This window comes from Arvicola amphibius, chromosome X (assembly GCF_903992535.2).
Source record: "Arvicola amphibius chromosome X, mArvAmp1.2, whole genome shotgun sequence".
NCBI lineage: Eukaryota > Metazoa > Chordata > Mammalia > Rodentia > Cricetidae > Arvicola > Arvicola amphibius.
In genome coordinates, this window is record NC_052065.1 from 86,569,486 (window position 1) to 86,596,662 (window position 27,177).

At 39.6% G+C, this 27,177-nt stretch overlaps 1 protein-coding gene across 1 annotated transcript in view; it reads left to right on the plus strand.

Moving 5' to 3' along the window:
* Cenpi (centromere protein I) overlaps positions 1-27,177 on the plus strand; it is a 65,598-nt gene that overhangs the window by 5,805 nt on the left and 32,616 nt on the right. Inside the window, exons 5-16 of the mRNA XM_038317054.1 lie at positions 1,424-1,542; positions 1,827-1,934; positions 10,366-10,414; positions 10,707-10,753; positions 14,185-14,274; positions 15,023-15,151; positions 15,672-15,833; positions 16,064-16,184; positions 17,437-17,528; positions 18,986-19,103; positions 19,527-19,588; positions 22,739-22,833. Of these exons, the coding sequence (XP_038172982.1) occupies positions 1,424-1,542; positions 1,827-1,934; positions 10,366-10,414; positions 10,707-10,753; positions 14,185-14,274; positions 15,023-15,151; positions 15,672-15,833; positions 16,064-16,184; positions 17,437-17,528; positions 18,986-19,103; positions 19,527-19,588; positions 22,739-22,833 (1,192 nt within the window). The remainder of the gene's footprint in view (positions 1-1,423; positions 1,543-1,826; positions 1,935-10,365; positions 10,415-10,706; positions 10,754-14,184; positions 14,275-15,022; positions 15,152-15,671; positions 15,834-16,063; positions 16,185-17,436; positions 17,529-18,985; positions 19,104-19,526; positions 19,589-22,738; positions 22,834-27,177) is intronic.

Below are 27,177 nucleotides of genomic sequence, written 5' to 3' on the forward strand. Positions count from 1 at the left end.
TTTAACTTAGCAGCCCATACAATGAAATGTCTCTTAGTACTTAGCTTTTTTACATTCAAAAAATTTAAAGGCCAGATGGTGTTGGCACATGCCTTAATCCCAGCACTTGGGAAGCAAGCAGATCTCTGTGAGTTCAAGGCCAGCCTGATCTACAAGAGCTAGTTCCAGAACAGGCTCCAAAGCTACAGAGAACCTCTGTCTCAAAAAAACCAAAACCAACCAACCAAACAAAAAACAAAAAAATTAAAGAAAACACAATAATATACATAATTTAGACTCTCTGTGTATATATTATCTTTATATGGCTTATTTTTCTTTACTCCTTTTATCTATGACTGTCTCTACTCTGTCTCTTTAAAGACTTTGTTTTATTTTTTAAAAAAGCATTTATTTCTTTTTATAACTCTCTATACCCTTTTTCTTCTTTCTTCCAAGCCTACGTACATTTTTTTAAACATACTGTGACCCATTTAGAGGTCTTTTTCATCTGAATTTGTTCTTATTGCATTTGTATCTGTAATTATTTTTTTGGCCAGGAGTGTTTTTTTAATGCTAAGTGGGCACGGCTAGGTCCAACTCCATGGCACATACACTTACGCAAACAAGATACCCTTACATAGAGAGATAGATGGATAAATAGGTAGGGAGGGAGAGAGAGAAAGAGAAAGCCTAGGCAGAGGCATGTATATGTGATCCCAGCACTGAGGAGATGGAAACCAGAGAATCCATAGGACTCGATGACCAGCCAGTCTAGCTGAATCTGTGAGTTCCAAGTTCATTGACAGACCCTGTCTCAAAAAGTAAGTGGGGCTGGAGTGACAGCTCAGTGGTTAAGATGACTCAGCAGTTAAGAGTCCTGGCAATTCTTCCAAAGGACCTGGGTTCCATTCCCAGAACCCACATGGCAGTTCACAACTGTCTGTAACTCCCGTTCTAGGGGATTTGGCATCATCACACAGACATAGATGCAGGCAAAACACCATGTACATAAAAAAGTAAGGTAGATGGGGTCAGTGGTTAAGGACACTTGCTCTTCTTCCAGAGGACCCAGGTTTGATTCCTAGCACCCAATGGCAGTTCACAGCATTTTCTAACTCCATTTCTAGGGGGTCCAGTGCCCTATTTTGACCTCAGTGGGCCCTGCATGTACAGGGTACACAGACACACATGCAGGCAAAATACCCATACATATAAAATAATCCAATGAAGATAATTTTTAAAAAGTAAGGCGGCAGGAAGACAATACCACCAAGCTTTGGCCTCCATGCAGATGCGTACTTTTGGGCACACATGTCTACACTCACATGGACATGTGCACACACAAAATAATTTGCTTTTTAGTTTGTTTTAGAGAGTTATGACTGTAGTAAAGGAACAATTGAGCCACTGAAATCCAGTTTAATTTAGAGTGTTTTCCCCCCAGGGAATGCTATAAGCATACGGATATTAAAGTGCATGATTCCAGAAACTCTCATATCAGAAGATTCTGTGGTTAAGGCGGTATCTTGGCTCTGTGTTGGCAAGTGCTCTGGTAATACCAAGGTAATCTTTTAGATACTTTGATGATAAGTCCTTCAGAACCTTCTTAAGGGCTAGCAAAGAAGAACCACTTATGGAGTAATGGCAGTGGCCCTTTGTACATGACCTGTGGTTTCAGAACAATGTAGCTTGATAAAAAGATCCTGTTCAAACAAATTTTTACTAAGAAATAAAAATCTATTATCCTACTTGGTGCTAGTATCTTTTAAAATAGTGCCGAGGAGAGATTAAAGCTCTTCATCCACAATTAGTTACATTCTCTAAAGACACATTTTCTCTGTCAACAGGTGCTTTTTTATCGTTGGTTGGTCGCGATGTTTGACTTTATTGATCACAAGAAGCAAATTAATTTGCTCTATGGCTTCTTTTTTGCTTCCTTGCAAGATGATGCACTGGTAAGTAAACACTGAACAGCCTTGCGCTTCAGTCAAATACTATTTTTCTATATATTGCCATGCCCCTTAATGTATGTTCCATGCTTATTTCAAGATGTACTAAGAATACAAAAAGTAGAAGGAATTACACAGCAGAGATCTTTGCTGCACTGTCTCACAGATTAACAAATCTGGTATTTGCTATATATTTTCTTTTAAGGAAATAATGGTACAGATAGAGTTTTGTTGATTTAGCTCAGTGATTGCTATTTTCCCTTTTAAGCCACATCAGCAGAGTCCTTTGGGTGAGTGACTTACTCTGAATTTTCTTGACACTGCAAAAACTACATCAGAATCCATGAGAAGGAGAACACTATCTTAAAGGTTGCAAATAGACTTACTTTTTGATTAAATAGCATAATTATCCTATTAAAGACATTAGTAATGCCAAGAAATCAATCTATTCATCACCTAGACAATTTTCAAGGACAATCAGTTGGTAGACCACATAAGGCACATACATACCTAACTGAATTCCTCTTCACTTTGGGAATAGAATTCATGCATATGAAAATTCATGCTGTATCTTGTTTCTTGTCTTGTACTAGGTAGGAATAATTTATTCTTATTAAAGATTTACTTATTTTATTTCTACAAGTGTTTTGTTCACATGTATGTCTGTGTTCTGCCTGAGGCTTGGTGCCCATGGAGTTCAGAAGAGTGTGTTGGATCCCTGGAGCTAGAATTATAGACAATTGTGAGCTGCCATATGGGTAATGGGAATTGAACCTGTGTACTCTGCAAGCAACAAGTGGTCTTTTTTATTTTTATTTTATTTTTTTATTTTTTGGTTTTTCGAGACAGGGTTTCTCTGTAGCTTTGGAGCCTGTCCTGGAACTAGCTCTTGTAGACCAGGCTGGCCTCAAACTCATAGAGATCCACCTGCCTCTGCCTCCCGAGTGCTGGGATTAAAGGTGTACTGCTGGGATTAAAGGTGGCCACCACCGCCCAGCACAACAGGTGGTCTTAACCACTGAGCCATTTCTCCAAACTCCCTAGGCTAAAAATTTAGCTTTCTGTAGTTTAGTAATGTAAAAATGTAGCAAGGTAATTAAAGAAATCACATGAAGGTAACAATTTAAGAGTTGAATTATGAAGCTAGAGAGATGGCTCAGTTGCTCTTTTGTGGGAAATGGATTCAGTTCCCAACACTTTAGACAGTAGATCAAAACTGTCTTCAGTGTTGATCTGTTACCATATTTCAGGGGATCAGGTGCCCTCTTCTGGCCTCTATAGGCACTGCATACATGTTCTGTCTAGACACTCAATGTACACAGAACACAGTACACATTTTTAAAAAATAGTTCAGGCCGGGTGGTGGCCCACGCCTTTAATCCCAGCACTCGGGAGGCACAGGCAGGTGGATCTCCATGAGTTCGAGGCCAGCCTGGTCTACAAGAGCTAGTTCCAGGACAGGCTCCAAAGCCACAAAGAAACCCTGTCTCAAAAAAAAAAAAAAAACCCAAAAAAGTTCACTTATGAAAGACAGCAAAATAATAACATTAACATAGTAACTACTATATTTGAGAATGAAACCTTGCAAATCAGTGATTAGTGAAAGCATTATAAAAGATGGAAGGGAAGTATTGAGCTGGACCTTGGGAGGATGAATTGAATTTGGGATGTTTTTTGTTGTTGTTGTTTTTGAGACAGAATCTCACTATGAAGCTGTGGCTGGCTTAGAATTTGCTATGTAGATCAGGCTGGTTGTGAGTTTAGAGACCTGCCTGTTTCTACCTGCCTAGTAGTGGTGTTCCACTGTGCTCTGTGATTTAGGGCTTTGACTGGAGGAAATGATGTTTGTTATGAGGGGAAGGTGTAAATTGGTTTTTATATGTAGGAGACCTTACATATAGACCAGTCTGACCTAATTCAAGCTGGTAATAGGTGGCAGTGGTTGGTAAGACTGAGAGATGTGGGTTGAGAATAGATTGTTGAGGTTATTTGATTCAAAGTTGAACTGTATTCTTTTCTTTTGCGATAGGGGCTTGCTATGTAGCTTGGGCTGGCTTGGAGTTTTCTAGGTGAAACAGGTTATCCTAGCTCTCACAGCCATCTACCTGCCTCTCTTCTGGGAGCAGTAGATTAAGATGTACTCTACCTCACCCGGCCTGAACTTTATTCAGTAAGGTAAATCACTGAAGAATTTCATTTTTTTCTTTTTTCTTTTTTTTTTCACAGAGATCCACCTGCCTCTGCCTCCCGAGTACTGGGATTAAAGGCATGCACCTCCACCATCCAGCTGAAAAATTTTCAGCACAGTATGTTGAAAGCAGTTTTATAGGGGTTGTATCTGGTAGTGCCAAATAGTATGAATTACGAGAAAGACTAGAGGTAGGTTGAGTTCCAGTGACACAGCTTTTCCAACAAGACCACACCTCCTAGACAATGCCAACAACTGGGGACCAAGCATTCAAATATATGAGCCTATAGGGGTCATTTCCATTTAGACCAGCACATGTTCCTTCTCTATCCTTCACATACACATAAATCAGGTATTCTTCTTACCTTGTGTTTTAGTTAGGGTTTCTATTGCTGCAACAAAAATACTATGACCAAAAAACAGCTTGTGGAGGAAAGGGTTTATTTGGCTCACACTTCCATATTCCTGCTCGTCATTTTCAGTGCTGGTGTCAATCTGAGAGCCTCACACCCCTTTCATGCTAGGTAAGTGCTCTACCACTGAGTCATGCACCTTACCTCTTGTGGCTGCTTTAACAAATCCACAGTTTTATTGCTATATAATTTAAATACCATGCAGTTCACTTATTTATATACAATTCAAGCCTGGTGTGATGGCACATGCCTATCTGTCCTTGGGTGGTTAAGGCAGGGGGATTGTGAGTTTGAGGCTGGTATGGTGGTTTGCATGAGAATGGCCCCCATAAGCTCATATTGTTAAATACTTGGCTCCAAGTTGGTGGAACTATTTGGGAAGGTTTAGGAGGTGTGACCTTATTGGAGGAAATGTGTCTGTGGTGGGCTTTGAGGATTCAAAGGCTCATACTATTCGTAATTAGCTCTTTCTCTCTCTGCATCATGTTCTGTGTCATGATGTGAGGTCTTAATTACTGCTCCAGTGCCATGCCTACCTGCCATGTTCCCTACCATGATGGTCATGGACTCTAACCCTCTGAAACCGGGAGCCTTAAATAAACAAACCCTTTCTTCTCTAAGTTGCCTTGGTCGTGGTGTCTTATCACAACAACAGAAAATAATTAAAACAGCCAACAAAACCACGTTTCAAAAATACTCAGAACTTGCAAGATAATGCATATAACTCATTGATTTTTTTTTTGTGTAGGCATAGATAAATGCATTTATCAGCATAGTCATTTTTAGAACATGTTCATTACTTTTTTGTAAAAATTAAAGGAACCATGTAATATGTGGTCTTTTAGAACTAGCTTATTTTGAATTTTGTTAAGATTTATTTGGTCATGTTTATTTATGTGTATGTCATTGTGAATGAATACTGTGTATTGTGGGAGCCATCAAAGGCCAGATCAGGGTTTTGTGTCTCCTGGGGGATACAGTTATGGAAGGTGTGAGCTACTTGATATGGGTCTTCGGAAAGAGCAAGTAGTGCATTTAACCACTGAGCCATTTCTCCTGCCTCCTTTTAAATGAAGTATTTTTCTCTTATTGCTTTAAGACATAGATTTTTTTTTTAATGTGTGTATCCACATGTCGAGGCACCTGTGTGGAAATCAGAGGACAGCTTGAGGGAGTTGATTGACCACTTCCACCATGTGACTCCTGGGGACTGGACTCTTCTTGTTAGTCTGGGCAGCAGGTACCTTTACGTGCTGAGCCATTTTCTGCCCCTTACATTTTATTTATTTTGTGTGTATATGATATGTAGGTGTGCATTCCACAACAATGCATGTGGAGGTTGGAGGACAACTTTCTGGAGTTAGTTAATTTACTTTTTGTATCATGTGAGTTCAGTATATTGAACCCAGGGCATCAGGCTTGGCAACAGCTAACTTTACCTGCTGAGCTATTTTGCTTGATCATGGCTAGTTTTTTAAAATGAGTGCAATGTTTCTATGATTTTTTTAAAAAAGGTTTATTTAATTATTTTAAGTATATGAGCGTTTTGTCTGCATGTATGTATATGTATCATATGCGCCTAGTGCCCTTGGAGGTCAGAAGAGGGCCTTAGGTCCCCTGGTAGTGGACTTACAGTTTTGAGCTGCCATGTGGGTGGTAGGAACCAAACTCAGGTCCTCTGCAAGAGCAGCAAGCATTCTTAATCACTGAGCTGACTTTCCAGCCCCTCTAGGTTTTTTTCCCTAAGTGACTACATTTGTGTAAATATCACCCAGTTCAACAAACATGGAGAAAGGCTCTAAAGTTTTTTCTTTTTTTGAAAAATTTTCAAAATTATACTGTGTTTATAATGCATGTGTGTGAGTTTGGGTGCGTACTCACTGTGGTGGGCACTGAATGCCAGAGAACAGCTTTGAGTACTTGGTTCTCTCCTTCCACTGTGGGTTCCAGGGATCAAACTCAGGTCATCAGGCTTAAGCAGCAAATGCTTTTAATCTGCTGAGTCCTCTCTGGCCCCATTTTCTGTTATTTTTTCGCTTGTTTGAGACAGTATCCTGCATAATCCAGGATAGCCTTGAATTTGCTATATTTCTGCCTTCTCAGTGCTGGGATTATAGATGTGAGTCATCATGGATAGCAGCAGGATTTAGCATTTAAAAGAAATAGTTTTAAAAAGTCATTTCCATCGAGTTTGATAAGATTCTGATGCTGCGGTGACTCAGATGTGGCAGTTAAATATTTGCCATCAAGGCAACTCCGATGGTGACTGCACATGGAGTTTTCCTTTCTAGATGTGATTAAAGGAGAATGTCAGATTCACTGTGATACTGGCTGGAGCCTGAGGCCAGCCATTGTGTGGCGCTCATTTTATATTCAACATGATGGATAGTGTTGCTAATGGTTCATATCCTAGGGGTGGGAGGTAATGAATTTGTACCGAAATCTAATTTTTTTCTTCTTATAATTATACTTGGAGTCTATCTCAATCCATTTCTAAGTGCAGAAAAAGCAGTATAGAATATGTTATACTTCAGATTATAGGGCAATGACTACTAATATGTTAATTTTTTAAAAGAATATCATTTTTAAAAATTCATGTATGATTTGTATGCATGTGTGTGTGTGCATGTATGTGGGTGGCTGTGATTTATACGTGCAGGTGTGGTTGTGCACTTACCACTGTGAGCATGCCAAGATCGGAGGTTGATGGAGGAGAGTTATCTGTCTATGTTACTTTCATTGGTTAATTAATAAAGAAAACTGCCTTGGCCCTTTAAGAGAACAGAAAATTAGGTAGGTGGAGTAGACAGAACAGAATGCTGGGTAGCAGGAGTGGGGAGATGCTTCAGGCAGTCGCCATAGTGAGTCTCCATGCTTCTCCTCTCCGAGATGGGCGCAGGTTAAGATCTCTCCTGGTAAGCCACACCTCGTGGTGCTACACAGATTACTAAATATGGGTTAAAGGAAGATGTGAGAATTAGCCAATAAGAGGCTGAAACTATGGGCCAGGCAGTGTTTTAAAAGAATACAGTTTCCGTGTAATTATTTCGGGTGTAAAGCTAGCCGGGTGGCGGGACGCAGCCCCATGGCTTCCTTCTACAGGAGGTCTGGAGATTGGTTCTTTCCTTCCACTGTTAGGTCTAGGGATCAATCTCAGGCTGGAGATGGGTTCTTTCCTTCCACTGTTAGGTCTAGGGATCAATCTCAGGCCACCAGGTTTGTAAAGCATGAGCTTTTATCTGCTGGGCCTTTTTGCCAGCTCTGTTCCTTCTCTGTTTCCATTAAATAGTTGACTTTTTTCTTTTTTGAGACAGGGATCTCACTATGTAGCTCTGGCTATCGTGGGACTCACTATGTAGGCCAGGCTGACCTTGAACTCACAGAGATCTACCTGCCTCTGCCTCCCAGGTGCTGGGGTTAAAGTCATAAACCACCATACCCGGCTATAATTGACTTTTTCACTTTTGGTCACTGAGAGCAAGTGTTGACAAACTTTCCTTAAAGGCCCAGAAGTAAATGTTTTAAATATGAGGGTCATACTATCTCAGTTACAGCTAGTGTAGTTTCAAACTAGCTGTGGACAAGTCATAAGTGAATGGGAATGGCATACACCCATGCATCCGCCTGTCTGTATGTATGTACGTACGTCCATCCATCCATTCATCCATCCAAGCTAAGGTCTCATGTATCTTCTATGCACTATGTAGCTGAAAAAGGTCTTAAACTTCTGATCCTCCTGTTTCTACTACCAGAGTGCTGGGATTACATGTCTAGCCCACCAAATCTGTATTTAAAACCAGGACTTTGTACATGCTAGGCAAACTTCTTACCAAGTGAACACTAAAAATGAAGATTAGTCTCAATAATTTAGTAAAAAAATGTATTGAGTGGGTCCTATTTGCCAGACTGTAGACCAAGTTGTTACATAAATTATGGTATATTTGGCAGGATTTATAGCTCAGAGTCGAAGCCTTTACCCCAACGTGTGCAGAGCCCTGTGCATATACATTATATCTACCAATGGAAAATTGAGGCATCACTGAAAATGATATTTTGAATAATAAACAACAGAATAAAATACTTTAAACTGGGAACCAGGATAAACATTTTTTAAATGTTTATGTATTTGTGTGTATCTGGTTGTATATATGTGCACTATGTGCATACAGGAGCCCAAGGAAGTTAGAGTGGGCATTGGATGCTTTGGAATTGGAGTGACAGATGATTGGGAGCTGCTTTGTTGTGTGCTGGGAATCAAACTGGGGTCCTTTGGAAGAACAAATGTTCTTAGCCCTTGAACTATCACTCCAGCCCCGAGGATTAAGTTTTAAGTTTGTATCTTAGTAGATATGAACTAGTATTGAAAGAAACACATAATTCTAAAAATGTTTTTGGAAGTTTTTGTTATATATGTTCATTGTACATGGTGCTGTATTACATAAGGACATTTTCATACAAGTGTGTATTACATAGTGAGCATGTTCCCCCATACTTTCCTACCTTGCCTGTTTCTTACCCTCCCCCTCCTTAATCAATTCACATTGTTCCCCTAGATATTTTTGCTTTACTTTCAAGTCATATATATGTACATGATTTTATGTATCTGTAAAAATTTATGAACCACATATGAGAGCAATTGGAAGATTCTTTCTGAGACTAGCTTAATTCTCTCAGTATGGTTATCTCCTAGTCCATCCCTTTTCCTGCAAGTAACATGTTGTCATTTTCCTTTATGACTAAACAATCCCATTGTGTATGAATACCACATTTTCTTTTTCTAAGGAAATTTTTGTTAAAATTTTGTTCAAACTTGTCCGTATTGTTTTTATATTTTAAAACAAAAATATTGGGCTGGAGGGGTGACTCAGCAGTTAAGAGTGTTTGTTGCTCTTGTGGAGGACTTGGATTTAGTTCCCAACACTTACATGATGCCTTACAGCTATCTGTAACTCTAGTTTCAGAGGATCCAGCGCCCTCTTCTGGCCTCCGTGGGTGCCAGGTGGGCATGTGATGCACATCCATACACACAGCTAAGCAGCCGTACATGCTAAAAGTAGATCTTCAAAAAGTTAAATAAAAGGCAAAAAAAATCCCCTCATCTTGTTGCCAATTGAAGCTATTTTCTAAAAATCACTGTCACATACAGGTTAAGCATGCCTAGTCTGAGAATCTGAAATTTAAAGCATTCAGCAATTTAAATCTGGCCTCCAGGATTTAAATTACTGCATGTATGTGCATGTACTTGTACACATGTGGGCATATACCTCACAAAGAGAAAAAGTAGAAAATTCCTTGCTTCGTGCAACAAGCCATAGTTAAAATAGACATATTAAAGTCAATGTGTAAATTTCTCTTCAAGCTGTCTGTATAGTGTGTATATAAATCACTGGTAAATTTTATGTTGAGTATCATTCTTTTTTTAAATTTTTTCCCCTCGAGACAAGGTTTCTCTGTGTAACTGTGGAGCCTATCCTATAACTCATTCTGTAGACCAGGCTGGCCTTGAACTCACAGAGATCCGCCTTGCCTCTGCTTCCCAAGTGCTGGGATTAAAGGTGTGCGCCACCATCGCCCAGCTTGTTGGGTATCATCCTTTAGCTTTTTCATTAAATACATGGAAATATCTCAGGGTGTATAGTCACTTCTGGTGTCAAGGATTTTGATAAAGAATGCTCAGCCTATTGTGTAATAAGAGAATGCTTTGTGAAGCTATTGTTCAGTATAGCCCTAATGTTGTTTTACTTAGGATATGATTGACATTTGAGGAGGACACGGTGTGATTTTGTTCAAACAGTATTGTCATTTTTCTTGTTTTCTTTCTTTTCTATTTTCACAGTGCCCCCATGTGTGCCGTTTACTGTATTTACTGACTAAGAAAGAGAACGGTGAGTGTTCTCATTGCGGTCATCTTGCTTTCATTCCATATCGTCAGCATTTGTCTGCTCCTTTATAAGCTTAAAACACTATTGACATTAGTTAGGTGACAGCATTCATTTTCTAAAAATTGCTTTTTTAGTACTTTTATCTAAAACATCTGCATAGTAGCTTAGCTAAGGAGGTATTTATATTTTTAATGGGTTGTAAAAAGAAATAATATGAATTACATGGTGGTTAAGTATAACTGACTTTTTTTGCTGAAGCAAATGTTTAGAACCTCTTTTTTTTCCTGTTTTCTAGTCAAGCCATTTCGTGTGAGAAAATTGCTTGATCTTCAGGTCAAAATGGTGAGTGCAGAAAATACCTTAGAGTATCCAGTTTCACTTTGAGCTAGTATTGAGCTAGGCTTTGGAGGGAGATACAAAGCCAAGTGCGTCTTAGCTTGAAAGAACTTACTTTCTGAGAACTCAGTCAACAAAATGGCAACTCCCTATCAAAACTGAAGGTGTAGATCAGTGGTAGAGTACTTGCCTAGCATGCATGAGGTCTTGGTTCAGTCTCTAGTACAATATGTTCATTTTTAACCAAAAGATAAGTTGTTAGTTATACAATAAGTCCTAAATGTGTCTACAATAATATGTATATTTTAAAACAATGGTATATGTATATGTTACTCTGTGTGTATGTGTGTGTGTGTGTTGCTACAGATTGAACCCACGATTTTACATATGCTAGGCAAGAGCACTACCACTGAGACAATCCCCAGACTCCAAAGTTAGGATGTGTATGTGTGTGCACGTGTTTATAAGGGTATATGTGTGTGTGAGTGTACAAGGAAGCCAGAGAACAACAGTCTTGGGTGTCATTCCTCAGGAGCTGTCTACCACTTTATCTATCTATCTATCTATCTATCTATCTATCTATCTATCTATCTATCTATCTGTCTGTCTGTCTGTCTGTCTGTCTACTGTGTGTATGAGTCTTTCTCACTCTATGTGTATATATATGGATGTGTATGTGCCATGGTGTGCTTATGGACATCAGAGGACAAAGTTGGTTTTCTCCTTTCGTCATTTAGGTCTAAGGAAGTGAACTCACGTCATCAGGATTGGCTACAGTTGTGTTTACATGTTGAGCCATTTTATCAGTCCCTATCCATCTTCTTTTTTTTTTTTTTTTGAGATGGGACCTCTCACTAGTCTGCAGCTTGCCAGGTAGGCTAGGCAAGTGAATGACTGACAAGTAAAGGCCAGGATGCACCTGTCTCTGCCTCTCTAATACTGGGATTACAAACATACACCACCACACATGACTTCTTAAAACTTGGGTTCTGGGAATGGAACTCAGGTCTTCATGCTTGCCAGGCATGTACTTTGTTGACAGCTGTTTACTCAGTTCTGAAGTTAGTACTTTGGAAGACTTACTTTGGTTGTGTCAAGCTTCTTGACTATTGTATACCACTAGAAAGGGCAGCTGTGAAGATGGAGTAGTCAGTCAGCAACAGCAAGTATATGAAGTGGGTTACATACCACAAGCTTCATTGGCCTTCTTAATGAATTTTGCAGGGTTTATGATTATCAAGTGTTCCTGTTAAATTAGCATCTCCTCTGCTCTGTTTTCTTGACTTTCACTCTTGGTCTTATCTCCTTGATATTAAATTAAAAGATGAGTATGCTTTATTTACTTACTTATTATCTTTTGTTTTTTTTTTGAGACAGTTTTCTGTTTTGAGATACTGTCTCACTATGTAGCCTTGGCAGTCCTAGAACTTGCTGTGTAGCCCACCTTCCTCTGCTTCCCCTTCCAGAGTGCTGGAACTAAAGGCATGTGCTACCACACCCAGTTTGCTTTTTTAATATTTTTTTAGATGTATTTATTTATTATATATACAATGTTCTGTCTGTCTGTATGTTTGCAGGCCTGAAGAGGGCACCAGATCTCATTATAGATGGTTTTGAGCCACCATGTGGTTGCTGGGAATTGAACTCAGGACCTCAGGAAGAGCAGCCAGTGCTCTTAACCTCTGAGCCATCTCTCCAGCCCTTTTTTTATTTTTTAAAGATTTATTTGTTTTATATTTATGGGTATTTTGCCTGCATGTATATATGTGCATCACATGTGTACAGGGCTGGAATGGTCCAGAGTAGGGTGTCAGAACTCATGGAAGTAGAGTTACAGATACTGTGAGCTGCCATGTAGGTGCTGAGAATGGAACCTGGGTCCTTTGCAAGAGTGTCAGATGATTTTCACAGTGTCTTAGTTAGGGGTTCTATTGCTATAACTAAAAACACCATGGGGAGGAAAAGATTTATTTCATCTTGCTCAGCCTATTTTCTTTCTTTTTTAAAAAATTACATATTTTCTTTTTATTTATTTATTTTTAAGAAGAAAACAATCTTTTTTCATTTTACATACCATTCTCATTCCCACTCCTTCCCCTCATCCTCTTCTCTCTTCCTAACCCCCCCTACCCCACCTACCATCTGCTCCTCAGAGAGGGTAAGGCACATTGCTTTGGGGAGGTCCAAGGCCCTCTCCACTATATCTAGGCTGATCAAGGTATCCATCCAAAGAGAATGGGTTCTACAAAAGCCAGTATAAGCAGTAGGAATAAATCCTGGTGCCACTGCCAGTGGTCCCACAGTCTGCCCCAGCCATACAACTGTCACCTACATTCAGAGGGTCTAGTTTGGACCTATGCTGGTTCCTTCCCTGTCTGAGCTCTCATTAGCTCAGGTAAACTGTTTCAGTGGGTCTTGACCTCTTTGCTTATATTCTCACTCCTCCCAATCTTCAACTGAACTTTGGGAGCTTAGACCAGTGCTCTGATGCAGGTCTCTGCCTCTGTCCAGGGGTGGCCTCACTTACAGTGGGCTGGGCCCTTGAATATCATTCATCAGTCAAGAAAATGCCCTCCAGATTGGCCTACAGGACAATCCTATGGAGGCATTTTCTCAATAAATATTCTTTCCTTCCAAATGACCCTCCCCCACCCTTGTATCATGCTAACATAAAAACTAGCCAGCACAGACAAGTTTCTCACTTTTAGCTGCTGGCCTGGCACTGTCTACATAGACGAGAGTGGTCCTAAGCTCATATAGAGGTCCATTTCTTTCTACTTCTGCTTCCTGGTTGTTGGGATTGAGGGTGTGTGCCAACACATCCAGATGGTTACTTATTTCTATACTTTCTATAGCTTCTTATTTTTCTGTCGGATTGTAAAATTAGAGTCTAAAGGTTTGGACTTTGTAGTATGGGGCTGCGGGCAGGCCTGCTTTTCATCCTGCCCGGCTCCCAGCCACCGGCTAGCTTATACCCCAAAATAACATCACACAAATTGTATTCTTTTAAATACTGCCTGGCCCATTATTTTCAGGCTCTTAATCACATCTTGACTAACCCATATCTAATAATCTGTGTAGCACCACAAAGTGGTGCCTTACCAGGTAGATTCTAGCGTGCATCCATCTTGGGCTGGAGCTTCATCGCGCCTGGCATCTCTCTGAGGAGAGGCATGGCAGTCTGCCTAACTTAGGAGAGGTGTGGCATCTTACTGATCCTTCTACCTCACTTCCTCTTCCTGTTCTGTCTACTCCACCCACCTAAGGGGCGGTCTATCAAATGGGCCAGGCAGTTTCTTTATTAGCCAATGAAATCAACTCAAACAGAAGACTCTCCCACATCAGGACTTAGCTTTTTATCGCTTTTTGTTTAGTATTAGCTCTTAATTTGTATTTGGCCACTGAATTGAAAATGGAAAATTATTACTTTATTTCAGGGCCTGCAGCCTCATCTCCAGGCTTTGTTGTCATTATATAAGACCTTCGCTCCTACTTTGATTTCTGTATCTTTGCCTATGAGGAGGAAGGTAAGGGATTACTGAGAGATAAGTCCTACTGAGATTGAATACATTTTTACTTACTTTGTTTTGTTTGAGAAAGAGTTGTATGTAGTGGCATTTCATTTGTATTTTAGTAAACAAAGCCCCAGTGGTCAGCCTTACAGACCAGGCAGTGGTAACACACACCTTTAATCCCAGTAGCCACACTAGTTGTTGCCATAGAAACCGGGCAGTACATGCCTTTAATCCCAGTGGTGCACACCTTTAATCCAAGTCTAGAGAAGACTATAAAACAGAAGGAGACAGCTCACAAGTTCAGTCTCATTTTGAGATTCCTGGAGGCAGGGTCATCATTTTCGGACTGAGGTAGAGGTAAGAGCCAGTTTTTATTCATTGTACTTCATTGGTATGGTTGCTCAGACTAGCCTCAACTCTTCTTCCTTCCTTGGCTTCCCAAACGCCAGGATTACAGATGTATACCACAACCCCTAGAAAAATTTATTATTTTTCCATAAAGTTAATTTAAAGATTTGGGCTAAAATCTTTCCCAACTCTTTTGGGAGAAGTCATATTAGAGATTATCCTTTCATAGTGTTGATCCCTTTGATGCATTGTAGTATATTTCTGATTAGGAGAGGATAAAAACATTAAATGGTTTTATAAGAGTATAAGTATTTCATAATTAATATGCAACCAGTTAATACTTTGGTACTCTTATTATGTTGCTCTTACTCATAAGTACCTAATCTTCTGTACTTTATACCTAAATCTGTAGATCTATTTTAATAATTCAAAGAATCTATGGACTTCAGCTCTGGTTGCTGTGAAGTTAAGAAACCAGCGAGCTTTTCCAGAACCTCCAAAGCTGACATTAGGTCCAACTAAGGGCTGTTCTCTAAAAAGAGTAAGTAATCTAAAGCAACAAAGGACTTGTAGTTTTAAAAATAGTAGGCATTCAGATGGTGGTGATCATAGGTATTTATTTTATTTTATGTGCATTGGTGTGAGGGTATCAGATTCTCTGGAACTGAGTTATAGACATGTTTAAACTGCCATGTGGGTGATGGGAATTAAACCTGGGTCCTCTGAAAGGGCAGTCAGTACTCTTAACAATCGAGCTATCTCTCCAGCCCTGATCATAGGTATTTAAATAGATGTTGATAATCTAGTATTCTATGTAAACCACATTCATATTCCCATTAAGTGAAACAGCTTAATAACTGATTTTATTTACTTATTTTTGAGATTGTAGCTTTCTAAAATATAGCTTCAGATGACCTAACACTTGCTATGTAGATTAGGCTTGGCCTCCATCTCTGAGTACTGGGATTAAAAAAGTATACCACCACATCTGACTTGCTTTAATTTTTTTCAATTGTCTTTTTAGTGCACTGACAGATTATTGTATTATCTTTCTTCTTTAGAAATGGAGTTCTACCTCCGTTATACCAGCACTCAGTTGTGCTAACAAAGACTGTGGGGAAAAGACGTGGAGTCTCTCTGATTATTTCAGCAGTAGTAGGTCATTTCCATTAGAAGAGCTTCAAAGTTTCCCTCACCTTTTACAGAACATTCATTGCTTAGAGGTATGTGACTGCAGCAGGGACTGACTCAAAGTTTCTGTGTGTTCTGGATAGCCTCTGTTTTCAGTACTTGAGTTTGGACTCAGCCTCACACATGCTAGGGAAATCCTGTACACTAAACCTTATCTCAGGCACCGTATCCTCTATTTTTGTTGTATGTTTCCTATTTAATGTTTTACTTATTGTTGGGACCTACATTTCATATACTTACTGTTGATTGTTTCATTTTACAGCTGCCTTCTCAGATGAGTTCCGTGCTAAACAACTCTCTGCTGCTTCACTATATTAATTGTGTCAAAGATGAGTCAGTCTTACTGAGGCTCTATTATTGGTTGAGTCAAGCATTGCAAGAAGGTAAGAATTGATGGTGTAAACTACTGTTGAAATGAGAGTGGAAAAAGATAGCTTGAATACATTTCTTGTTCTCGGGCTGGAGAAGTGGCTCAGAGGTTAAGAGCACTGGTTCCTCTTCCAGAGGTCCTGAGTTCAATTCTCAGCACCCACATTGTGATTCACAGCCATCTGTAATGAGATCAGGTGCCCTCTTCTGGCCTGCAGCCATACATAATAAATAAATAAACAAACAAACAAATACATAAGTAAATCTTTAAGAAAATAGATTTCTTATTCTAGATTAGAAATTCTAGGCCAGAGATTATATGCTATAATCATCTGGTATATTATGCTGAACATGAAGACTTGTGGTGTTGTCATTTTAAGACATTCAGAAGGGAGTGGTGTTAGGTGAACACTGCTAAATGGTCATCAAAACTTACCAGATGGCTGGTCTCAATCTCATAGTTCTTTGTATTCCTGGGAGTGTGCAGGAACCATTAATAATAAACCAACTCAGAGAAAATCAATTTAGAAGACAGGATATCAGCTTATTATTTTATAATAGAAGTGATTCTTTCTGTTAACCAAAATACTCATGTGTGCCAAGTAGACTACCTCCTCTAATGACACATTGGTCATTAGAAAATTTTTTAATAATGGAATTAAAGGAAGTGACAGTGGGGAGTCTTTCATGCAGGCCATAGTAAAGCCACTTTATTTATCCACAGTGACATTTTCCCTAGTATGTTTGTTGACTATCAAGAGTACTTATTTCTTGGATATGTAATTCCTGACTCTTCAAATCTTTGAAGTCAGTTTTAGTCACTATAGGCTATTGCTCCTTTGATATAGACTTTGACAGTGCTGGGATTAAAGGCGTGTGCCACCACTGCCCAGCTAACAAATGGCTCTTTCTTTATGGGATCTGTGATTCAGTTAATTAGGTTTTCACTTGGTAAGTTCTCACTTATACTCAACTCACCCTACCTATTTTCAGCTCTGCATTTATAGTCCTTTGCTTTACTGTGACTTGAACCTAATCTTATTCATTATAAGTGAACTTTTCCAGTGTTTTTACTATAAACTTCCCCCTGTGTTATCATGCTTGCTGACTGTCACTTCCAAATCCCTGTTATAATCTACAGTGTCACTTAGGATAGTCAAATCTTACGTTTTAATCTGTCATTTCTTTGTCACTTCAGAGTAGTGATATATTTTGTTTCTTTTTTATTGCATAACCAGATGCTTATTTTTAATATTTCTGCTCTAGAATGTGTATGGTATAATATGAATAATTATGAACAAGAAAAAGAATTTGTAAACTTGCTGGACATTGTCATCAGGGTGCAGTGCTTCTTACAAGTAAGATTCCATTTGTTTTCTATAGATGCCATCATTCTTAAGATTTATTTGGATGTCCATTGTAGTATTTTCTTTAGTAGCTGATGTTTTCAGTTTTGGCGATCGTTTCATGTGTCACAGACATGTACCACCACACCTGGTTATTTGCAGTATTGGGAATCAAAGTAAGGTCCTTGTGCATACGAGGCAAGCAGCCTACCGACTGAGTCATACCCTAAGCCCTAGTACCTGATGCCATTGATTTTTATTTTTACTTATTTATTTTCCTTATTTTTGGCTTTTCCAAAAGATACTATTTGCTCAATTTGAAATTCATATAGTCAAGTTGGATTGATGTTTATTTTTTGCACTATCATGTTTGAAGAAAGTGTTTAAAATTTTAAATTAGAGTGGAAAGTTCTGTAATTTTAACACAATAAATGATTTAATGTATTCAATTAATTGAATCAGCCAGCAATATAAATCTTATAGGGTTGTTTCTTGTGTTCTTTTTTTGGGGAGGTTGGGGCTAGGGCTGGCAATCAAATCGAGAGTCTTGTGCATACTGTGTGAACACTTAGTTACCACTGATCCACATCCTCAGCCTTTGACTTGTGTTCTTCTTAATTAATCCTTTGACAGGGCCTCATTAGCCCAGGCTGGCCATAAAATTAGTCTGTAGCTGAAAATAGCTCTGAACTCCTAATTAGATCTTCCTACCTCTACGCCTTGAATGCTGGGATTATGGGTGTGCATAACCACACCCAGTTTAGGTGGTTCTGGAATTAGGCAAGCACTCAATTGAGCTCCATCTCCAGCACATGACTTAGGTGTTTAATAGCTATAAATGTTTTGGAGTTTGAGATGTATCTTAGCATCTGAATTATTTGTCCTAGGTATCTCTGAGTAGCTGAAGCTAGAACTCGTGAATTGTCTCTGTCTAGTTGCTCTCACACATCTGAAACAGCTATAGCACAAAAATAGAGTGGTTGTTAGAGAGTATTTGTGATTTTTAGTTTGAGACATGGTTTCTCTATGGAGTCCTTGGCTGTCCTGGAACTAGCTCTGTAACCAGGCTGACCTTGAACTCAGAGATCCACCTGCCTCTGCCACAGTGCTGGGATTAAAGGTGTGTGCCACCACTGCCCAGCTAACAAATGGCTGTTTTAGGTTTTTGTTATTGTTTGTTTGTTTTTGCTTATTCAAGACAGGATTTCTCTGTGTAACAGCCTGGCTGTTTTAGAACTTGCTTTGTAGACCAGGCTAGCCTCAAACTCACAAAGAATATTTTTTGTTTGTTTGGTTTTGAGACAGGGTTTCTCTGTGTAGCCCTGCTGTCCTGGAACCAGGGTGGCCTTGAACTCAGAGATCTGCCTATCACTGCCTCCTGAGTATTGGATTAAAAGCATACGTTGCCATTATCCAGCTAAGAGCATTCATGATTCTGTATGAGATTTTGCAATCACCTTGTGTTTCAGGAGGGGTTTTACTCCTGTGAAGCGTTCCTGTATAAGAGCCTGCCTCTCTGGGATGGCTTCTCCTGCCGGTCACAGTTCCTTCAGCTTCTGACCTGGGTTCCATTCAGTAGCTTCTCTGGTATGTATTATGAAAAGTTGTTTAGTTATTTTTCTTTTGCTGTGATTAAACACCATGACTAAGGCAACTTCGAAAGAGTTTATTTTGCTTATGGTTCCAGAGGGTTAGAATCCATGACAGCAGAGCACAGGCATGGAGGTGGAGCCAGGAGTCTAAAGGCTGGCATCTTAAACCACAAGCACGAAGCAGGGTGGACTGGGAATGGTGCTTGGCTTTGAAACCTTAAAGCCCATCTCCAGTGACATACTTCCTTCAGCAAGGCCAAGATTCCTAAACCTACTTGAATAGTGCCACCAAACTGGGGACCAAGTTTTGAAACGTCTGAGCTTATGTGGTTCTCATTTAAACTACAACTTGAACTCGTTTAATTCAATGTGATGTAAATTAAAACTATTTTGAATACTCTTATTTTCTATTTCCTAGAGATGAAGCCACTTTTTAATCATCTAGCACCTCTCTTCTTGACATCAACAATTTATTTCAAGGTAAAAATCCAAAAACAAAAAAAAAAAACTAAATAAATCTTACTTATACTGAGGAAAAAACATACTTCTATTAACTGGTGTTAAATAATTCAAAACTGGAATTTTGGCAGTAATTTTCTTTCTTCTTCTCTTTTGAAATGTTGTAACATTTAGAATGTATGTGTGTGTTATTGTGTATACACCACAATGCATGTGCCATCACATGGAAATTTGGTGGTCAACTTGTGGTTTTCTCCATGTGTGTTCTGGGCCTAGAACTGAGGTTGTCAGGCTAGGCAGCAAGTTCCTTTACACCCATTGGGTCATTTTACCTGCCTACCTTTTCTTTTCTCTTCTTCCTTCTTGCCTGCCTGCCTTCCTTCCTTCTTTCCTTCCACTTTTCTTTTCCCTTTCCTTTCCCTCCCCCTCCTCCTCCTCCTCCTCCCTCCCCTCCCCTCCTCTCCTTCCCTTCCCTTCCCTTTCCCTTTCCCTTCCTTTCCTTTTCTTTTTCTTTTTTTATTAAATTATATAATTTTTACAAATTTTCACCTCCTCCCATTTCCCTTTCCCTCCCCCCATTTTCCCCTCCCCCTTCTACTGGATGTACTCGCTTTGTGGGAGCCTAGTCTGTTTGGATGCTCACCTTCCTAAACCTGGATGGAGGGGGGAGGACCTTGGACTTCCCACAGGGCAGGGAACCCTGACTGCTTCTTTATCTTTTCTTATGTAGCCCAGTCTGGGTCAAACCCAATAAACCTTCTTTGTAGAAGTGGATGTCCTTGAACTTCTGCTCCTCCTGTCCCTCCCTCCTGAGTGTTGGAATTACACTCATGCACCATTATATCCAGTTCTGGGATGATAGGGTCCAAACCCAGGCTTTCATGCATGCTAGGCAAGCACTCTACCAGCTGAAATACACCTCTAGTCCTCCAGCAACGATTTCCTTCTTTTCTCCCTCCCTCCGTCCCCACTCTTTCTTTTTTTAAAATATTTTATTTATTTATTATATATACAATATTCTGTCTGTGTGTATACCTGCAGGCCAGAAGAGGGCACCAGACCTCATTACAGATGGTTCTGAGCCACCATGTGGTTGCTGGGAATTGAACTCAGGACCTGAGCCATCTCTCCAGCCCACCCCCACACTCTTTCTTTTGATATTAGGGTTTGCTAGTTATTGTAGCCTATGCCTACCTGGAATTTGTTATATAGACAAGGCTGCACAGCAGTTCTCCTGGCCCTTGCTTCCCCAGTGTTGACAGTACAGGTGTTTCACCACACCTAGCTTCTGCATTCATTTTGTAACTGCACTGTATTATGGAATAGAAAGTTCAAGTGCGTAGAACTTTCTGGTTTGAAAGCTTCATCACACCTCTCTCCTGAATTGTTACACTAGTAAGCAGCAAATGAGATCACAAAAAGCGTGTCAAATGCATATTAACTTGAATGTAAAAACTAACTGGGAAATACTCAGCAGTACTTGGAGTACCATTATATTTTGTGTGTGGATTGAATGCATTGTTATTAACTCTGAGCCACTAACAACGCACCAGTATCACATTAAAGAAATTAAAGTCCTTCTCCTTGAGGTCATTTAACCAAGAGCAAGAATATGATTCTTTGCTGAAATCTTTAATAGAGTTTTACAAGGGTTAAATCCACTGGTTCCAACTGATCCAGACAACAAACAGAACTTCAAGTGTCATTCTTTAATCTGTAAGTGTTGTGTTTAACGTTTCTAGTGGATAGTCACTTTAGTAGGTTACTTTCATTCTCCGTATTTGCTGCTTTCAGCAAAAAAGCAAAACAAAAACAGCCACATACATTTTTCTGGGTTGGGACATGGAAAAGTACATAACTTAAGGTTACAGCTGTGCACTAGCTTGAGTTGTAAAATCAGATGACACAGGAAGTTCAAGGCAAGTAAGGGTGATTGTTACATTGTTCTCATAAAGGCAGGATAAACAAACAGGCTGGATTCGCAGTAGCCTAGCAGGTCCTTAAGTTTTAAGTGACCTCAATGTGTGTTATTAACTCAGACTGTGAGGTCCAGCCAAAGTTCCAGTCTCTAAGAACATAAGGGTGGTTTTATCATAATGCTTTGCCAGACATTTAACCATAATGCTTGTTTATTTCATACATATACTAATTACCCTTTTTTAAGGCTTTCTGGGATGTGGGGATGTGAAGTTGAGACAGGGTCTAACTATGTAGCCCAGGTTTCCCTAGAGCTCAGAGTGACCTTTCACCTGCATCTGTCTTCTTGCCTCCACTTTCCAGGTTCTAGGATGCTCTGCTCTAACTCGTCATCACAACCGTGCGAGTGCAGTAGCAACCAAAGCCAACCAAACACCTTGAGCCACTTTCCCATTGAACTCGTTCCTCTGGGAGAGCAGTGACGATAGACTATTTCTCCTACAAACATTTGACACCGAAAAAGACTCACTGTTGGCCACATTTATAGGAAATATAGGTTGTTCTGGTCAGTGTGTCTCATAATTTGTTCCATTTCACTTAATTGCCTATCACATTAACTTGAATTCACTCATTTTATTTTACTTGTAACTCACTGCTGTATAACTATAGTCATTCAAAGGAAAATTCCAGTTATCCTAGCTAATAAATTTTCAGAGACTATTTTGAAAAAAAATTTGCAATTCTCTCCTAATCTTCTACTTGAGTTCTTTTTAATTTCTTCACTTATCCCATCAATCTAAACAGCTATTTAGTTAGCTTTGAACCGTAGGCACTTGTCATTTTTGTAGGTCAGGGTGGTTGATAATTAGCAGTTGTTCATGATTTAACATTCATTTAGCCATACTACTTATGTATGAGAGTAGGGGATGGGGATAAGGAGGGAGAAAAAGAGAAAAGGCAACCAAAAATGAATCAAGAATAGAGAACAGTATTTAACTTTCAGGCTCAAAACGAGACTCAGTGAAGATAAAGAATTCTGAATGAGGCCCTGGGAAGACAGGATAAAGTTTGAGAACATAAAGATTAGGAATGTTTGTTTTCCAGAGTTACAGGAGACTCTTTTTTTAAAACTATCAGAAAGTATCTTGTACTCCAAGACCACAAAGTAAAAGGGGTAGAGAAGTCTTACTTGTAACAACTTCAAATGATCTCTGAGGGGACAATAAGGATGATTTTGTTTTGTTTCCCCCTCAGTGTAGTCTTCTTCAAAGCCTGAAAGAACTACTGCAGAACTGGCTGTTGTGGCTTTCGATGGATGCCCACGTGCAACCAGTGACAAGCAGTCCTCTGTGAGTTATCCTGTGATCGTCACAGAGATGGTCTATATAAAACTGTGCATATAGAATGTAATAGTATGGCATGAGACTTACTTATTTCATGTAAATAATTAGTAGAACTTTTAGTTACTCTTCAAATTTCATTCCCACAATCCTGAAAGAAAAGTAAAATTTCCAAGTTACTATTTTTTTTCTTTTAAACACTGCCTGGCCCATTAGTTTCAGCCTCTTATTGGTTAATTAACCCATATTTAGTAATCCGTGTAGCACCACGAGGTTTTTACATAAACCAAAAAGCAACCCTTTTGAATGAGTTGGCACTAGGTAATATAGCAATAAAGGCTGGAAAGCTGAAATTACAATATAGCTTTGACTTCCATTTACTTTAATTTAGTTTATATAATGCAGTTTTATATGTTGAGCCAATTTTAATGATGGGTTTTGTTCATGAGGTGTATTTTGTTTACATACATTAATTTATTTTGGCTTTGGAGTTAGAAAATGAATTTGATTTTTCCATTAAATATGCTTTACCCACAAACTGAAAGACTGAATTTTTTTAGGAACTGCATAATCAGGATATTTTGATTATTTCTGCCTATTTGGATTCTCTTTTATCCTATCAACCACATGATTCTTTAGTGCTTACAAAGTTTATAGTGCAGAGAGTTGTAAGCATAATGGAAAGGAGAGCTGAGAGAGCACCATGGAAGAGGGCAGAAAGATCGTGCGGGTTAGAGCTCTGGGTGGACTGGAATGAAGCAGCGTCTTGTGCACATGCCAGGACTACCGCACTCAGGAACTCACAGCAGCTGTGCTTGCCTGCACAGGACCTGCACAAGGACAAGCCAGTCAGTATGCTAGCATGGAGCCTCCACTGCTGAGTAGCTAAGGACAGTCAACTTGTGGGATACATTTTGTTTCTTTAAGAGTATGACTCCTGGTAGACTGACCATGCCCCAGTGAATGACCATGCTACCAGAAGCATATGGACAGCACAAATGGACAGGAGTTTATGGCTTATTACATTCAAAAAAGAGGACATGGAATTGAAGGAGCATAGGGTGGGAGGAGTTAAGGGGAGGAGTTGCTGAATATGATCAAAATACATTGTATGAAATTCTCGAGGAAAAAAATGCTTTTAAAATTATAAATTGATAATATAAATAAATTTCAGCTGGGTGGTGGCGGCGCACACCTTTAATCCCAGCACTTGGGAGGCGGAGACAGTCAGATCTCTGTGAGTTCAAGGCCAGCCTGGTCTACAAGAGCTAGTTCCAGGACAGGCTCCAAAGCCACAGAGAAACCCTGTCTCGAAAAACCAAAATAAATAAATAAATAAATTTCAAATATAGAAACACACACATTCACACACACACACATACACACCCACACCCACGAGTAAATGTTGCCAACTCCTAATATATTACTTTTCTTGTTGCAACAACAAAATTCTTAACAAAAGCAGCTTAAGGAAGGAGGGTTTATGTGGCTCACCGTAGAGAGGGTTATGGTCAGTTATGGTGGGGAAGGCGTGCTTGTGGGAACACGAGGCAGCTGCTCACAGTCTGTCCGTATTTAGGAAGCTCAGGAAACAGAGAACAAGGAACGCTTGCTCTCAAGACAGCAGCCCTAAATGCCACCACCTCCGTTTAGAGTGAGCCTTCCTACAGCTCGTCTACATAATCTCTCACGGGCATGTCTAGAGGTTTGTTTGCGTGCTGATCTTAGATCCTGTCAAGAATCAAGACTAACCACTGCACCTATGTGTCCATCATCCAGTTTCAACAGTTAGCAACTCAATTTAGCGACTTTTCTTTTTAAGAATGTTTGTTTTTTTATAAGTGTATGGGTGTGGGCGTGTATATGTGAGTGCAGGTATCCTTGGAGGCCCAAGGTTTGGATTCCCTGGAGCTAAAGTTTACTGATGATTGTGAACCATCCACTGGAAGCCAAACTTAGGATCCCTGGAAGAGCAGTGTGTTTTCTTAACTGCTGAATGATGTCTCTAGCCCTAAACTGCCTTTTACTATTTACTTTTCTCCTTAGACTATTCTTTAGAGAAATCTAGATACTATCTCACTTGTTAAAGTGGTGCTGTTACGATACCTAAAATCAAGAGTTTTTAAAATGTCATACTACTATTAATCCATGTGTGTATGTGTGTACACCCACCTGTACACATGCATGGCGACAGTATGTGGGAAGGTCAGAAGGCGATGCTGTGGAATTCTTTTGCTCCTTCCACTGTCCATGGGTTCTGAACGTTGAATTCAGGTTGTCAGGCATATATGACAAGTGCTTTTCCCTCTTAGCCATCTCTCCAGCCCAACACATATCATTTTCATTTTCTTTTTTCATACAGAGTCTCATATATCCGAAGTGGCCCTCAAACTTATTGTGCAGATGAGACTGGCTTTGAATTACTGATCCTCCCTCAAGTGCTTTCCAAGTGTTAGGCCTGTAGGAGTAGAGCACTGTATCCAGTTTAGGTGGTGCTAGGAATCACTCCCAGTGTTTGTTTTTGTTGGGGGAGCACTGCACCAACCGAGCTACATACTCAGCTCTCCCACACAGCTGTTAACTGCAAACTGAACCAATGTCCAAACATTGAGCTCAGGTTTGTTTTTCTTTTTATCCTTAGAGTGAGTTATAGTTTGGGTGGGAGAATGGAGAGTTAGAAATACAGTAGCCTGGAAAAAAAGTCTTTAAATTCCTCCTATTTGTTATAGTGTTTCTCCATATGTTTATGACCACTTTTAAAAGCAAATGGAACATGGAGCATTAGTGGGTAGTGAAGACATCTACATAGTAAGATGCTTTTTAAAAAAGATGTCTTCACATTATAAAGAAATACTACCAGAAGAGTGTTTTTGCTTGTATAGCCTTTGGCCAGCTTGCAGTGTATCTCAGACACCCCTGAAATAAGTACCTTACAGTTTCTGTAAGTCTTTCCACTAGTCCTCCTTTCCCTTTTTCTTTTGTGTGATGCTGGGAATGAAACTCACTCCTCATACATGCTAAGCATTGCTTTACCACCGAGCTAAATTCTTAGCCCAGATTTCTCATAATTGTGTCATAAATTTAGGGAGACCATCTGAAAAGGAACAGTGCTTTTAAAGCAGATAAATGGGCATATGTCTAGATAACCTTGTCATAATATTCAGAATTAAATAATATTGCCTGTGTGCTAGTCACTTAGCAGATGCTTGACTAGAGGCCTTACAACCTAAGTCCAAATGCAAGATCCCCCAAGATAGCAGGCAATAGTAGACTTCTAAGAGTTATCTTCTGACCTCACATGTGCATTGTGACCTGTATGTCTGTGCATGTGTACACACATGATAATTGATAAAACAGATACAACAAAGGTTCAATATAGCTTATGAGTTTTCAGTAATTCATTTTGGAAAAATTAGATAATGTTTTATTTCTATTATATGGCCATTTGCCATATAAGCTACCAGAAGAGAGTAAATCATAGTGATAGATCCTAAGAAGAAAAGGGTAGAAGACCATCCCACTATCATTTTCCAGGGATATTTCTGGCTGTAGCAATGATTATCAGAAAGGTGCTGTTATCATTTAACAGGTGGCATCTGGAAGTGCTGAACATACTGCAGGGGTTGGGGTAGGAGTGTGAGGCTGTTCTGAAGCATGGTTTATTTTCTTTAGAATGACCGTGATTTCTAAAGAAGTAGTCGCCAAAAAAGTCTCTTCTGGGACTGATGATACAGCTCAGTGGCAGTGCGCTTGGCTAGCATGCAGCAGGGCTTGGGTTGTGTATCCAGTACCTCCTTAAAAAGGAAAGGTTTCTGAGAGCAGTCATTGTTTGCAATCATTTGTGACACATTTGGGAAGTCCTGCCAAAACTCAAGTATGCTATGTCAGTTTGCAAGTAAGCAGGTTATTGTCTGCTTTGATTGCTAATATTTCCCTGCTTCTGTCGTTGAAAGCATCATGGTAGTGAGTGTGGGAGAGTCAGCATCTCCTAAACTCTGAGACTATATGTTATCCCAGATTGTGTATTATTATACATTATCATTTTGTCAAGGCTAGTCTGGTCTGTGTAGTAGTGAGTTCCAGGACAGCCAGAGCTAAATAGTGAAGCCCTATCTGAAAAAAAAAAATTAAAGACCAAGAGTAATCACTGTGCTTTTAAATTATTTTTAGCTTTAATTCTTTTATTATACATTAATCCCAACTGCAGTTTTCCTTCCCTCTACTCCTCCCAGTCCCTTGCCCTATGTCCCCTTTCCCCCAGATCAACAACTCCTTTGTTTCCCTTCAAAAAAAAAGGAGCAGGCCTCCTAGGGATAGCCACTGAACATGCCTAACAAGATACAATACGACTGG